This window comes from Chelmon rostratus, chromosome 14 (assembly GCF_017976325.1).
Source record: "Chelmon rostratus isolate fCheRos1 chromosome 14, fCheRos1.pri, whole genome shotgun sequence".
In the NCBI taxonomy this organism is placed as follows: Eukaryota; Metazoa; Chordata; class Actinopteri; order Chaetodontiformes; family Chaetodontidae; genus Chelmon; species Chelmon rostratus.
In genome coordinates this window covers 20,890,655-20,905,159 of record NC_055671.1, presented here as the reverse complement: position 1 = coordinate 20,905,159, position 14,505 = coordinate 20,890,655, and the positions used below count along the sequence as shown (strand labels likewise).

Below are 14,505 nucleotides of genomic sequence, written 5' to 3'. Positions count from 1 at the left end.
ATAACAAAATGTAAACATTTAAATTTTTAACTTTATCAAAGGAAAAAAAAAGATATTATACCTAAAGAAACCTTTACAAACTAAAGCTTAAATAACCAAAGAAGAAGAAAAAAAAAAACCTATTCAGCTCTCATACTGGGTTAACATGCTGCTCAACGCTAAGATAGAAGATGTCCCCTCCCCTCTGAATGACACAGCAGGCGTTCAGCCCTCAGTGGCAAGGTGTCATTTACATGAAAATTAACATGCAGGAAAACAAAACAAACAAACAAAAAAACTAAGGCAAATAGTTCAGGTAAAACCGGTCCAGTGGAGCTGTGGTTTGACTGGGAAGCTCCCAGTGTGTGAGTGTCAGGGTATGCTTGAAATGACCTAGTGTACACAGTGTCGTCTGAAGGTAAAACTTTTCATATATACGGCCGAATGGAAAAGCCTGCCATCATTCAGGGTGTTGCACTCGGTTATTGGCACTTGAAGTGACAGAAGTAATTATGTAAGATAAGATAAGACTTCATGAATGTTGCTCACTGGGGGCCTGAAAAGGTAAAACCAGGAATATGTTCACACCTATTTCGGAAAGTTACATTAACAGTCTGCTCAATGGATCTTTAAGGAGAGCTGGGCAATGCTGACAACTTGTGGTCATTTGAGGTACTGCAACAAACAAAAATCCACTGCAGCCCAAATAACCTTTCCCCCGCAGACCACCTTTATGAAAGAGACATCTGTAAAACTGTTGACGCCTACAACATGCAAACAAGTATTTTTTTTTATTCCATTTAGATTTTAAAAACTGGAGTCAGAGCCTAAAAAAGGTCTTCTTTTTTTAATGTATGTAAAGTATGATCTTAAGTCTACAGGCCAGGTGGGATCCGCAGTAGAAACACTACTGAGCATGTGCAGTGGACTGCACAATGCAGAAATAAAACCAAACGCATGATAACTTTCTTGGCTTATGCATGTAGCTGCCCTGTCCATACCTGTGTCAAGCATGTGCAAAAATGCAGGCCTAGAACGCAAGTGGTTGGGGAACCGTTCAGGTTAGAATAACTCATCTGTCAGGTATTAAGACCTACTGGGTTTCTAGTACAGCTCAGTGTCCTCACTGACCAGCTTTCATTTAAATGACTGGGCACCTTTTTTTAGTCTGGTTTCTCATACTTACAATATATCTACGCGCATGTATTGTAATTATAGTATACATAAGTATTACATTCAATCAGTTAATTCTGATGGGGTTTAAATGGTAAATGGACTGCAAAGTGCTTTGACAACACAAGTCAGCATTTACCCATTCACACACAGGTGGCAGAGGCTACAGTGCAAGGTGCCACCTGCTCATCAGGAGCAAGAACCATTCATGCACACACTGACGGCACACCGTCAGCAGCAATATGGGGCTCTTACCCAAGGACACTTCAACATGTAGACAACAGGGAGCGGGATCGACCCACTGACCCACTGACCCACTGACCCTCTGACTAGTGGACGAAAGCTCTACATCCTGAGCCACAGCTGCACAGCACAGCGTTTAGTTGGAGCATATTGTACGACACTGTCTAAAACTGACGGCACAACAGCGGATGGGTAGTGTCCGACATTGACAATCCAACAACTGAGCCAAATTTGGGCATTGATTGGTCCGGCTTGTGAAGGTGTGAAAGTATTTTTCTTGTTCTTTTCTAATTTCTCACACAAGTATTTCTGTCACTTTTCTGATGTACAGCCAAGCACCGTAATCCCCGATTGAACGATGATAACATCAAGACGACAAGACCAACGAAAGCCCTACAGCTCTTGTAAAATTTAACAAATATGCTGTCATTCTTCTTCGCTTCAGATCCAATATAGTGCATTATTTAATGGCGTGAAACCCTCGCAACTTTTCACCCCACAATCGAGCCGTTCAGAACAAACACTTGTGTCGTCAATCGTGGTCGTACAAACTTTCCTCTGAAGCATGCTGAGGCCTCTACTGCCTGAGTGTGACGCAGGGCCCAACAGACTGAGCACGCTCAGAAACACCTCACGTTTATAAATAAAGGTTTACAGACATGATGAAGCAGAGTGAGACACAAAAAATATGCATTTATCCTGTTGTAAGATTATCAGACCTGTCGTGACATATATCTAATCTTACTGCATTGATGAAAATATGACATAGTTTTCAAGAAATAATCAAAAAAGGATGAAGTATTTTACCATGTTCTCCTTGTTACTGCTCATGTTTCCCCCCAGTGAAGGGAAAAACTGACATTACCATGAAAAGTTACATTTCTTAAAGCAAACAACATCACCTGCCAGCGCAGGGGGGAAAAAAGGACTTAATGATATCCTGAAAGACTAACAATAACTCTGACTTCAACATGAGAAAAGTTACAGAAAGGTCATGGTTTGAGTCTGGTGGTCTCTGGTAGAGTACATGTGCTTTGGTGGATCTGCCCCGCTATGATCTACTGAGTATACAAATCTCTGCTCATGCATTCATTCACAAACAATTCATATCTGTCTCACATGAGGCCAACAGTCACATAAGTCTGAGAAAAACTGCAAATATTTTCATAGCAAGTCATCGTATCTTTTTATTTAGTCTGTTAACATATTTTCTTAAAACCTTCTGGACAAATAAGCCTGCTGTGAGAAATTTTCCACTAAGCTGTTTGAGACTGAAGTCAAGATTTAATGACTTGCTGAGATGAAAAAAATTTGCAGCTTTATCAATTAAGAACAACAACAAAAATATGGCAAAAGCTACATAACTAAGAATAAACAGCACCACTTAATTTCGGTGTCGTAGTTGATTCCACTACTGTAAAATAACAAAACATTGGCAAATATAAATATGAAAAAACAAATGAAGCAAATGGGTACAGTAGGTGTGCAAATCTGAACCGAACAGAGACGAGTCGAAGGAAAAGGCGGCGGTTAAAGGGATACCTTGATATTTACATTTTTTCAGCTACACAAGGTTTTTTTTTGTCACAATATGAAGTCGGTGTTTTCTGTTGGCACTCGCAGAAGAAGAAGAAGCTGGGTGGAGCAGTGGATTGTTGTCTTTTAGTGGAAAATGCCTACATGTTCTTTGGTGGATGAGAGTGAATTTCACCTGGCATCTACACCTGTATCAGGATATCTTATCTGGATCAAACTCATGTGAATGCAAACTCATAACAGTCAGAATGCAATCAGATCTCAGCCAGGCGTACAGTACAGTTTGATCACATTCTTAAAATAATAGTTTGACATGTTGGGAAACAAGTTTATTCGCTTTCCAGCTGAGCGTTAGTCGAGAGGATCATGTCTGTGCTCTGAATATGAAGCCAATGCAAAGAGACGGCTAGCCTAGCTTAGCCAAAGTTTATTAACTATTTTGCCAAAATGTCAAACTATTAATGTAAGAAAATTAGGTAGAAAGGTCAGCGGTCTGCACTTCTTCCTGCTGTCTCACGCATAACAGTTACAGATGGGTCTGCAAAGGACAAAAGTAATATATAATGCAGCAGCATAGCTTCCTTTCACCTGAGACTAATCCGCCATCTGCCTACCGACTTTGCACACAATATGAGATCTGATCACAGTGAGGTCCGAGTGGAGATACTGCGAGCTCTTATTAATATTAGGGGTAAGTGCAAAGGAGGCGTATCCAGATACAGATTTAAGGTTAAAGAATAATTGTGGTGATATTCATTATCTTCCTTATTGTCAATAAATTCCATGAAAAGACCAAAGCCAACAATGAATGTATCCCTGAACCACAGTCAGGAAGTCATAAAGCATTGAGAGGTGGACTAACACTGTTTGGTCTTTTCATGGGCTCTGATGACAACACGAAAAATATAGAACACCGGACTTTAAAACCACTCCAGTGGAAATGGGGTCTAAGCGAGTCTTGCCAAGTTTGTCTGTCTGTGTTTATAGACCTGAGGCCATATTTCTAAAACAGATCAATTTCAATCTGAAGTACGCCTAACGCAGAAAACCACATACAAGTGGTTATTTATAAAAACCTGACTCTGACGTACAAATGATCAAATCTCTAAGCAAAATCTGGACTTGACATATTTGACTTTCCTGCTGGTTAAGTAGGGGTACTGCAGGTTGGGAAACATCCAAGCCTGTGGTGAACTTTGTATGAACTTTATGAACAATGTCAAAGGAATGGTCATTTAAAGGTGTAATGTATTGGCAGACCTCCACTCATTTTTTTTAGTGTTAAATTTTTAATGCTGTGGGTATTTTATGGATATTCTTTTTTCCCCATGTAGTTTAAGGTCAGACCATTTCTTTTTAGTATCAGTCACAGTTGTGTCTCTCTGCTACACTGACAAGCTCTCCAGATGCATGTTTGGCTTTGTTTGTTAACCCACAATTGAGTCCATCAAATAATACGTGTTGCCTGGCTCCAATCACCTCTACCATCACCGTGATCTCGTCTTCCACAAAGTTTGAGATTTATAGATCACAGGTGTTACAAACGTAAGCACACTGTCGGAAATAATCTTTAAATTCAAGTATAAATCTAAGAACATTTCTATAAATGAGGCCCCAGCATCCAACCCTGCTGTCTACCCAAATGCATGCTGGGATAGGCTCCACCTGCCTGGAACAGATAAAGCAGGTGGAGAGAGAAGAAAAAAAAAAAAAAGCCTGAGGTAGTCTGAATGTTTGGGCTACATGTTCATGTATGATCTCTACATACAATTCTTCCTCCGGTGCTGATGTGATTTCTTACTGGATGAACAACCTGAACAGCGATAGTGATGAAGGCGAGACGATGGCGCCAACGTGTGGCCACAGTGGTCTTTACAAAGCAAACAGCAGGGCTGGGTATGGAACGAAATGCATCGACAGCTGGCACTGATGTGTGGTCAGATCTATTCTTCGCGTTTCTTTGATCAAAGAGTTCTTGATTTAAACACAGATTTGACCAGTTTTAGCTACAAATAATTAAGACATTTCAAATTTGAGAGCTTTGGCTTCTTTTGTTTTGTAGGGCACGCTGTTTATATTTCTTAAAGTGACAGAAACTCGGTCAGGCCGGTATCTTTGAAATACTAGTGTGGATACGACGCCTGAGGAGTGAAGGAAAACTTAACAGGTCCAACATCAAGGTATCTCTTTAAGTGGATGCATTCGAAGCCGGCGACGAAACAGATCGCAGGCCACTTAAGGCACATATGTGTAAGTTTATATAATTTCAGCTAACGAGCAGGACTATAGAAACGCTTCACTTAACGAGCTATAATGTGAAGACGGAGGAGCTTTTCACTCAGAGCTCCAGATAACATGTAGACACTTTATCAGAAAATAACTATCTCTCTACAGAAGTAGAGTACAATTTAAAAATGAAACTACCAAACTACAGTACACTCTAGATGCTAATTAATGAACTCTTGATGCATAGCATCACCCATAGACGTAATATTGACTTTTATTTTAAGTAATATGGATCTTATTCAATATTTCACCCTAACATTGAATAGTGGAGTTAATAGTGTTGTGGAGGATTATGGCAGTGTTTGTTAAAGAGTCACAGTCTCACTCCTCTCAGAGCGAGAGAAATCAGAGAAAGGAAGAGAAACTGATTTGTGATTGTCATGAGTCTCGGTGTCGTTTTTCCTCTGCAAAGTTCAATCAACGACATGATCGAAAACCGGAGAAAAACAAAACAGGAAATAACAACAGGAGACAAAAAAAAAGGTAAAAGTTGTGAGTTCAAATGTTCTCAAATATGAAGAAAACTAACTCCCCTGTTCCACGACGGCCGAACCATCCGGCGTCCAAAACCAACACCACACACAACTTTCCGGATTAAAAAACCGACAAATCCTCGATTTATCTGACAGTTTTCTGTTGACAAAATGCTAAAATCAACAGAGGGAATGATGCTAAAAACAGTGTGTGTCAGTGTTTGAGGGCCCAGCTCTCTTCAGCTCTGCTGGGCCAGGACCAGAAATGTGGGTGGGATCTTTCTCCTCCTGCTCAGACTTCTGTAGTTTGTTGCTCCTCTCAGTTTCACACCGCTCTATTTCAACCACCTCCTCCTCCTTCTTTACTGCTACTCCTCCCTCTCCTTTCTCTGTCTCAGTTCTCTGGGGTTCAACTTTAGATCCTGGAGGAAGAAATTTCCCAAACCTCGTCCCATTCAGATCCTCCTCGAATTTCACCTGGAAGGGTGGCAGCCCGAGCAAGAAGGCCCTAATCCTGCTGGGGGAGCTCAGGTCTGCGGGTTCTTCCTGGCTCTTCATCTCCACATCCTCCTCTCCTCCTCCACCTCCTCCGCCACTTCCTCCAGAGCTGGGCCTGTCACTCAGGCTGAAGTCCTCGGCCTGCTCCATGCAGCTGGTTCTGGGTCTCTTGGATGGTGGTTGATCTGTGTTTCCGTTGATTGTTGCTGGACTCGGCTCTGGTCCCTCTGTGCTGGGTCTCTTTGCTGTGAAGCGTTTGCTGAGGTTGAGAGGCAGCGCCTGCTCAGGGGGAGGGGTGATGGGAGAGCAGGGGGGCTTGGGGCTTAGGTCCTGGGACAGAGCCTCAGACAGTCGACGGGTGAAGGTCTGGAACTGAGACGAACCCAGACGAGTCCTCATCAGCTGGCACACCTGAACGCTGCAGTCCAGGTTCAAAGGCAGGACCCGGAGAGGGGGCAGAGGAGGCCGGTTCCTGGCATCCCGACTGCCTCCTCTCTGGGTTCCCTCATCCATGCTACACCCCGAGCAGCGGTTGTGTTGCTGGTGGAGCGGATGGGGCTGAGGCTGAAGCTGGTCTCCGCTAGGATGAGGCGTGTCCGGGCTCCCACTTTTGGGCTGAATGGTGTAGATGGTCGGATGGTGCTGGGTCGGGTCCTGAGGCGTCAGGGCCGGGCTCTCCAGGCCTCTCTGGAGGCTAATGCGGTTCCTGAAGACATCCAGAGGACACACACCTTTGATGGGGCTGAATCCGCCCAGAGATCCTCCAACAAAGTGGCGAGGCAGAGTGGAGAGGAGCACACCTGGAGCAGGAGCAACAGACTCCCCTCTGTCTGGCTTCAGCTCCTTTTGTTTGGGCTGGAAGGGGAGGAAGGGGGTGGACATGGGGGAGAGGTCGGGGGTGAGGGGCATGTTGACAGGAAGGACAGCCGGCTGGACGGGCTGCAGGGAGGAAGGAGCAGAAAAAGGAGGTCATGAGAGGAAAGATCTCTGGTTTATCTGCACAACTAACCCATACTTAGTACCTGCTCCATCCCGGAACCTGAATTAGCTTTTCCTCGTTTTCTCACACATTTAGCCACATTGCTGATTCGCTCCACTGAAGACTCACTGAATAGAAAACATGCAAATCCTTATGAGCCATATGCTGCAGAGATAAAGCCAGGATCTGGAAAAAACTCTGATGTTCTCATGATAAGACAAATCAGAGGACTCAACACTCTTTAAGTGTCAGGGTAAAGCCGAGGAATCACTCAACCACAGCCACAGATAAAACGTGAAAGTGGTATGTTGAAGCTTTGAATCATTATTTTATCTCTGCTGGAAACCTTTTATCATTTGATATGATGTCACGAAGAACACTTCTCGATAGACCCAGCAGGGGGAGCCCTCCCTGCTCTGTCCTCTAACTTTTTAACCTTTACTTACAGCAGGTCTGGTATTGATCTGCTGGACTCAGCTGACTGATCAGAGTTATTTTGAAATAGAGTCACAGCTCTGCTTCTGCTTCTCTTCTTAAGACCCTACAGGTAGTGAGTATTTGATACAGGTAGATCACTTTAATATCAAAATATGTCTGTAAATCTACTTTTCCCTGCAGCACAGTAGAGTCAGAGCCGTTACCCTATGAGTGCTGCTGGCTGTTGGTCCACCTCCACCTCTGGCTGGTAGCGGAGGACTCTGCTGCTGGGACTCGGCTGCTGCTGCTGCTTTAGCTTTAGCCTGCTGTTGAGCCAGCAGCTTCGCCTGAGCGATCAGCGTGGCCTTGTTGCGAGTGCCCGGCGGCCGGCCTCGGCCTCTCTTCACCACCACCGTGCCGTTCGGGTTCACGATCTGTTCAGAGGGAAGAAGATCGGGGTGATTTCTGCCATCTTTAAGCCTGTGAAGGGGTTAATGTCATTTGAAGGGGTTCATGTTTTTTGTGATTTTTTTCGTTTGCTGCTGTTGCACTTTCATGTGTTTCATGTACTTTCATTGTATTCTGCACATTACTTATAGCTGTATGCATTTTAATGTAAACCACAGACTTTCCCCCCAGAGTCATAGCAGTGCAAACTATCATCTCCAGTGTTATTGGAGTATTTTGACTTTGAGCCAAGTCATTTTCAATTATATCTGGAGAAATTGTTTAAGGTACATTCTGATATTCTGGGAAATATGAATTCAATATTTAAAGGTGCAAATTAGCAGGAATTCTTTCTCTGCCAATTTGCACACTTTACATTTAAGGTTAAAGGAGGTAAATTAAAGTAGTCTGTCACTGCATGGTAAAAACATGATAGAATAACTTTTCAACCTTTCATAAAACCTTCACATCAGATCATTTGTTACTTACAGTACGAGAAGGTGCAGCAGGGGTTGTGATCTTCTTCTCCTTGGCTTTGGGTCCTGGTTTTCTGCCTCTTGGAAGCGGTTTTCTTCCCCTTATTCCTCTGGGTTTTGGGGGCATGGGGGTTTCTGGGATTTTGAATTCTGCTCCTCCTGCTCTGAGGTGCTCCTCATAAGGAAGCATTAGCCTGAGACACACACAAACACATAGTTATAGGACGCTTAGTGAATGGGACCTTTTTTTATAGCATGAATAAGGTATATATAATTTAAGATATTTAGAGGGGGCATTAGTGTCTCTGCCTGACCTCTCGTAGTGTCTCCTGGTGCAGGTAGCGGCGCTGGTGCTGCCAGGGCATCCTCCGAGCTCATTATAAACCACTTTCCAGAGACGGTCCAATGTCACCTGTGACACACACAAACACAAACGTGGCGATGATCATCTTTGAACTCCTGAAATCTTGCAGAAAAGAAACTGCTTGTTTGGACTGTTGATTGCTACTACCATTCGAATCTGGCAAAAAATATGCTCCTTGTTTCCTCCTTGGCTCCACAATGGAAGTCTTAACTTACTCAGCCATCACTGCCTTACTAAAAAAGCTTCAGCAACACAAATCACAGGGTCAAAAATAAAGGTTCTTCAATAAAGCTGCTCTGTGCTCATGAAATCAATGAGTGGTGCCCATACACATGTAAAAATGTGCCTTGTTTCATGAAAAAGTCATATGTTCTCATAAGTAAAAATGTACACAAACAAATAGCAATAATACTCACAAAAATAAAAATAATGACATTAAAAATGTCAAGAGAAATAGTGCCATTAGCAGCAGAGTATAGGTCACAGGTTTGTAGTTGAAGTGGGTGTGTGCGACAGAAAGGAGGAGGGGTTGTGAGAAATATGTGTGGGTCTGCAGAGCTCGGCAGGGGGAGTAAAGAGTCGACCGAGTGAAGAGAGCAGAGGGAGAAAACAGACGAACTTCAAGCAGGGAGGAGGGAAAAAAAATGTGGGCAGGCAGGGTTGTGGCTAATGCGCTAACAGCATTCCATGATTTGAAAGAGATAAAGTTGTTTTTATCAGGTATCTTTTGTCATCACCCTTTAATAGTGTCTTTGCTCTCGCTGCTGCATCTTTCTCGGCTGCTTGTATCATTTCACTGCACAGCTCTATGGAGTATGCGGGTTGTGTTCAAAGTAATTCAAATGAAATATGCGTTAGCTGGAATTTATTTGAACTTGATTTATTTTCAAAAAGCCTTAGTTCTGAGTGGAGTGTGTGTGTGTGTGTGTGTATAATACAGTATTGTTCAGTGCAAGGCTCAGTTCAGTACAGCGGGTGAAATGAACGACTGAACGGGCCTTTTGTTGTGAACAGTGCAGCACTGAGCTGAACCTGAACCGCCCGTTTCTGTCCATTTTCTTTTATTGTAAAGCTGCTTTTGTTTCGTGTTTATTTACTGTAAACTGCTGACAAATGACTGACTGTTTCAGGCAGAGCTCCACTGTTTCATTCTGAAGAGACAAATATTAGTTTATACAGTTGATTCAGAAACGGAGTTAATTAAAAATTCACAGTATCAGGTCCTCTTGAGTCATGAGTTTCATGAGTCATCATCATTGTTAACAGTCGTATCTTCGATCCTGCGACTCCTTCAGATAAATCTGGAGTACAGGCCTGATTCCAAAACACAGCGTAGCAACTTAGAGGAATAGTTAAAGGAAGAGTTCTACAATTTGGGAAATATACACTTGTTGCGCTCTTGTCGCCAGTAATATTTTTACTGGCGGACAGTCAGATGTCTTTAAGGCTACAGCCAAAAGGGAGTTAGCTTAGCTTAGCACAAAGACTAGAAAATGCAGAAACAGCTAACAAAATGCACCTACTAGCACATCTAAAGCATCTAAAATGCTGTTTTCACCCTGTTTCCTGTCTTTATGCTAAGCTAACTGGCTGCTTGTGGTATCTTGATATTCAACATAAAGACATAAGAGTGGTTTCAATTTTCTCATGCAACTCAAAGCAAGAAGAAACAAGTAGATTCTCCAAAATGTCAAACTATTCCTTTGAATGAAGCTTAAAGGAGCTCAAGTAAACTGAAATAACTTGAAGCAACTCACCTTTTTGTAGCCTCCGAGTCGTTTTACCACAGAGTACATGAGGAAGAGGTCAACTGAGGAAAGGGAAGACAGACATGTTGAAACTCAGCGGCCCAGCAGCATGACAAGTGGGAACAGACGGGACATGCAAATATGACACAACGCAGATAAATGTGCAAATCAGGTTGTAATTCTGAAATAAAACACTCGATTTGACTAAACAAATATGCTCCGATAAACTAATCTGCAAAGTACTCCAAATGTTCATGAGTTTATTCTTTCCTGCTGAATCCAGATGAAACAAGGTTTAATATTTTCATCTCTGCAAAGTGGGTTCGACTGCTGCTTTAATTATGATAAACAAGATCAGATCAGATGGAATCTTAATCACCCTCAGAACCACAACTCACATCATGATTTCAGCTGCCAAATATTCACATATTTAGCATTCTAGCAGCTTAACACTAAAAACTCAGCTCTTCTAAACTTCACTCAAAATATCATTATATAACCATTCACTAGATGTAATACCTTAGGAAAGCATTACATTTAGTTTTTAAATGGAAATCTTTAAAAAACTACAAATTGTTGTATTATTATGCATTATATATTTTCGTATTGTTACATATCCATAAAAACTAGGCTTAAAATTAGGCTAAATATAACTAAAAAGCAGAGAGAGCAAGATAACTGACTGTTTGCTAACACGTTCGTCATATTAACTTAAAAGTTGATGATATGTCAGTGCTGTGTTCACAACTTGTTTCTGCTGCCCCCTGGTGGTAAAAAAGCAAAGTTATTGCAGATTGAAGTAACAGCTTCCAAGAGCAGAGATAAAACGTAAAGCCTGAACACAGTCAAAGTGTGATCATGAAACCAGTCGAGCAGGAGCTGCAGCTGTTTGTATCCAGAGCTGTTTTAAAAAGCTCTTGTTTCTAGTAAGCAATCTTTTATAAGTTATTTGGTGAATTTATTTTGGATTTTACCATTTTATTTTGTTTATTTCTTATCATGCAATATATATTGAGTGCATCATTACGTTTTTTACGCCTCTTGAAAAGTTTTTTTATTTTTTTTCTCAGTAATGCAATCCTTGTTCAGTAAGGTCAAATGTCTTCTGAAGGGTCAGAGGACATCTAGCCAGAGGCAGGGTGCATGATTCTTTCATTTCTCAAATGTCAAAAGAACTCACACTTTCACCTTTGAAAGAAAAAAAAAAGGAAGACAAAGAGAATGAAAAAAATGTAAAGGACAAAACAAAAGAACAGAGAAAAGTGAACAAATACAAAAAAAAGAATAAAGAAAGGGCAGAATGAAAAAAGAAAGACAAAGAAAATAAGTTAAGAAAGCGACTCAAGAGACTCACTCTTCTTGAAGCCGAGGTTGGGCACTTTGTGGATGGGCGAGCCCTGACGGTCCATGAAGGCGAAGAGCTGATCCAGGAACAACTGCTCTTCAGGGTGAGGGAGCCAGCTGGCCTCACAGCCGACCTCCACACTGCCCATCACGTTCTCCTGAGGGGGACACATCCAGGATTACACACAGAAAGGAAAGATGCACATGGTTTGAAGGGAACCAGTTAATGGAACCGCACTGCACTGAAAGAATGAACCAAATGAACCTCATGAGGTTTTGATTCAACTCTGTGGTCATTTAGTGTAAATGACCTCAATGGTGACGTTTGTTCAGTTTTTTATTGTTTTCTTGTGATCTTCGTTGATTTGTCTTATTTGGTTAAGTTCTAAAATTGGTGCTTTTATTTTGAAGGCGGACTGCGGTAGGAAGTACAAAAAGACGTATATGACGGTAAACATGTACAAGTGCTTCTTAAAAATGAGGGAAAACGTCACGTTTATGTTTACTTAGCACCTGGTTGAAAAGGGGCACAAGGTTTGTCTGTGTTTGTGTCATGTGTGCAGCTTTGAGTCACATTATATGCCTAGTTTGAGAAGTTGTTCAGAGTTTATATTGAGTAGGCTCGTATGTGTAGGCTAGCTAAATTGCTATATTAGCCATGATACATTGTGATCTGTTGTCATTGCTATTCTTATGTTGAATTTGGTTATATATGCTTGCTTACATCATAGTACATTATTGGAAGATTGTAAGGCTTAAAGGTACAGAAGTAAGACATTTATATTTTAAAATCAGAATGGTTAAGTATTTTTCTGTTGTGTTTATTTACTTCCTAGCTCTTACGGTGTGTTCAGAACAAGTTTGGAGCAACAGTTATAAATAAAGTTGTTGTGAACCATCAGTTGGAGAGTAAGACCATCATTCAACCGGGGATGCTACATTTAGTAATTGTGTTGTTTAGTAAAAATCCTTTGAAATGTCTGTGTCAGTGACAGTAATGATGTACTGACCGCTGACAGCTATGCTAACGGCTACACTTATGCTGTGTTCCAGACAACTTGGAACTTGAAGATTTCTGGTTTCCTGCTAGAAAAAGTACAACAGAACGCAACTCAAATTCCTACTTGTAAACGGGGAAAATCCATCTACCCTGACTTCACGAAGAAGCACCCATGGGAGGCGCACACTATAAATCGTAAACCATCAGCTAAAAGGCAACGCAAAGTATACACTAAAGTATTTGTATTAGGCTAGTGAATGGAATATTTAGATGCGTTCCCAAGTATGACAGTGTTATAAAACAAAATGTTTAAAGGTGTCTGCTACCTCAGTGCATTTGCCTTCCTCTGTTTATTCGAGGAGGCTGCACTGCTGATAGTTTAATTGTGTGCACCCTTGCCATGTCACTGTCATTCATGTTTTTTGTTTGAGTTTGGCAAGTTGCAAATTCTAACCTCCGACTCCGACCAGAGAGCAGAAGTGGACACAGCGATGCATTTAGTTTAATGCTAATGTCAGCTTGCTAACATGGTCACAATGACGATGGCATGCTTACTATGTTTAGTTTAGCATGTTAGCATGCAAATATTGGCTAATTAGTACTAAACCTGAAGTAAAGCTGAGGCTGATGATGTTTTGCAGGTATTTGGTCATGAAATAAAATATTGGATGCATTTAAATGTTGACCTGATGATTGTGCAAGAGGAAAAGTCAGAGGATCATCAAAGTTTCTACTATTCGTCCTGATGGGAATGTCTGAAACTAATTTCATCTTACACCAACAGCTGTTGAGACATTTCAGTCCGAACCAAAGTGGTGGATCTCAGAGTACCACTGCTAGCAAGGTGGAAACTCTTCAATTCTCCCATGACTAAAACATTAATTCTGTTCACTAGAAATAAATTTAGATAAAATTAATGTTGCACGTAACTGCACTAATGACAATAGTGAAATCTTAAAAAGATTTCCATTAAATGTTTTTCTAATGCATTTCTTTGCCCCAGTCCATCTGTTTTTTAGTATGCATGTTTTGTTTTTTTCAGAAAGTGGTCTCAACACTGACTCAAAGACATGTAATTAGTCGTTTTATAGTTGTTGTTATATTGGGAGCTTGTTTTCTGCTCTCAGGAGACTCGACCAGAGGACGAGTCTGCTGTTGAAGAAGTTCAAAGTGGAGCTCAAACTGGTCCTGATGAGTCAGATCGGGTTCGGTGTTGAACTGAGATCATCAGTTTTAAAGGTTACAGAGGGACAGACTCTGCTGCACATCCAGGAAGAGAGTCTACTGGTCACTTTCACAGGAGAGGCTTCAAAATAACAGCTTCATAAATGAAGCCTCTTTGTATGAAATCAAGTGAATACAACCAGTGATTCAGATGTGAAGATCAAATACAAAGAACAAACCTTCATCCTCTCGATCCAGGACTCTGATTGGCTGGAGTTCGGGGAGTCCTTGCCATCTCGGCCTCTCCTCTTGCGTGGTCGCCCACGAAGACTGAGAGATGGACATCCTGCAAAAGAAAAAACACAAACATACATAACG

At 41.6% G+C, this 14,505-nt stretch overlaps 1 protein-coding gene across 1 annotated transcript in view; it reads right to left on the bottom strand.

Annotated features, from left to right (window-relative positions):
- Positions 1-4,651: 4,651 nt before the first annotated feature.
- Positions 4,652-14,505, bottom strand: part of zgc:77151 (uncharacterized protein LOC337153 homolog) — a 33,621-nt gene continuing 23,767 nt past the window's right edge. The window contains exons 6-12 of the mRNA XM_041952610.1: positions 14,367-14,473; positions 11,974-12,121; positions 10,629-10,681; positions 8,822-8,919; positions 8,521-8,701; positions 7,809-8,018; positions 4,652-7,127 (exon numbers count right to left, since the gene is read on the bottom strand). Coding sequence (XP_041808544.1) covers positions 5,889-7,127; positions 7,809-8,018; positions 8,521-8,701; positions 8,822-8,919; positions 10,629-10,681; positions 11,974-12,121; positions 14,367-14,473 — 2,036 coding nt within the window. The 3' untranslated portion in view covers positions 4,652-5,888. The remainder of the gene's footprint in view (positions 7,128-7,808; positions 8,019-8,520; positions 8,702-8,821; positions 8,920-10,628; positions 10,682-11,973; positions 12,122-14,366; positions 14,474-14,505) is intronic.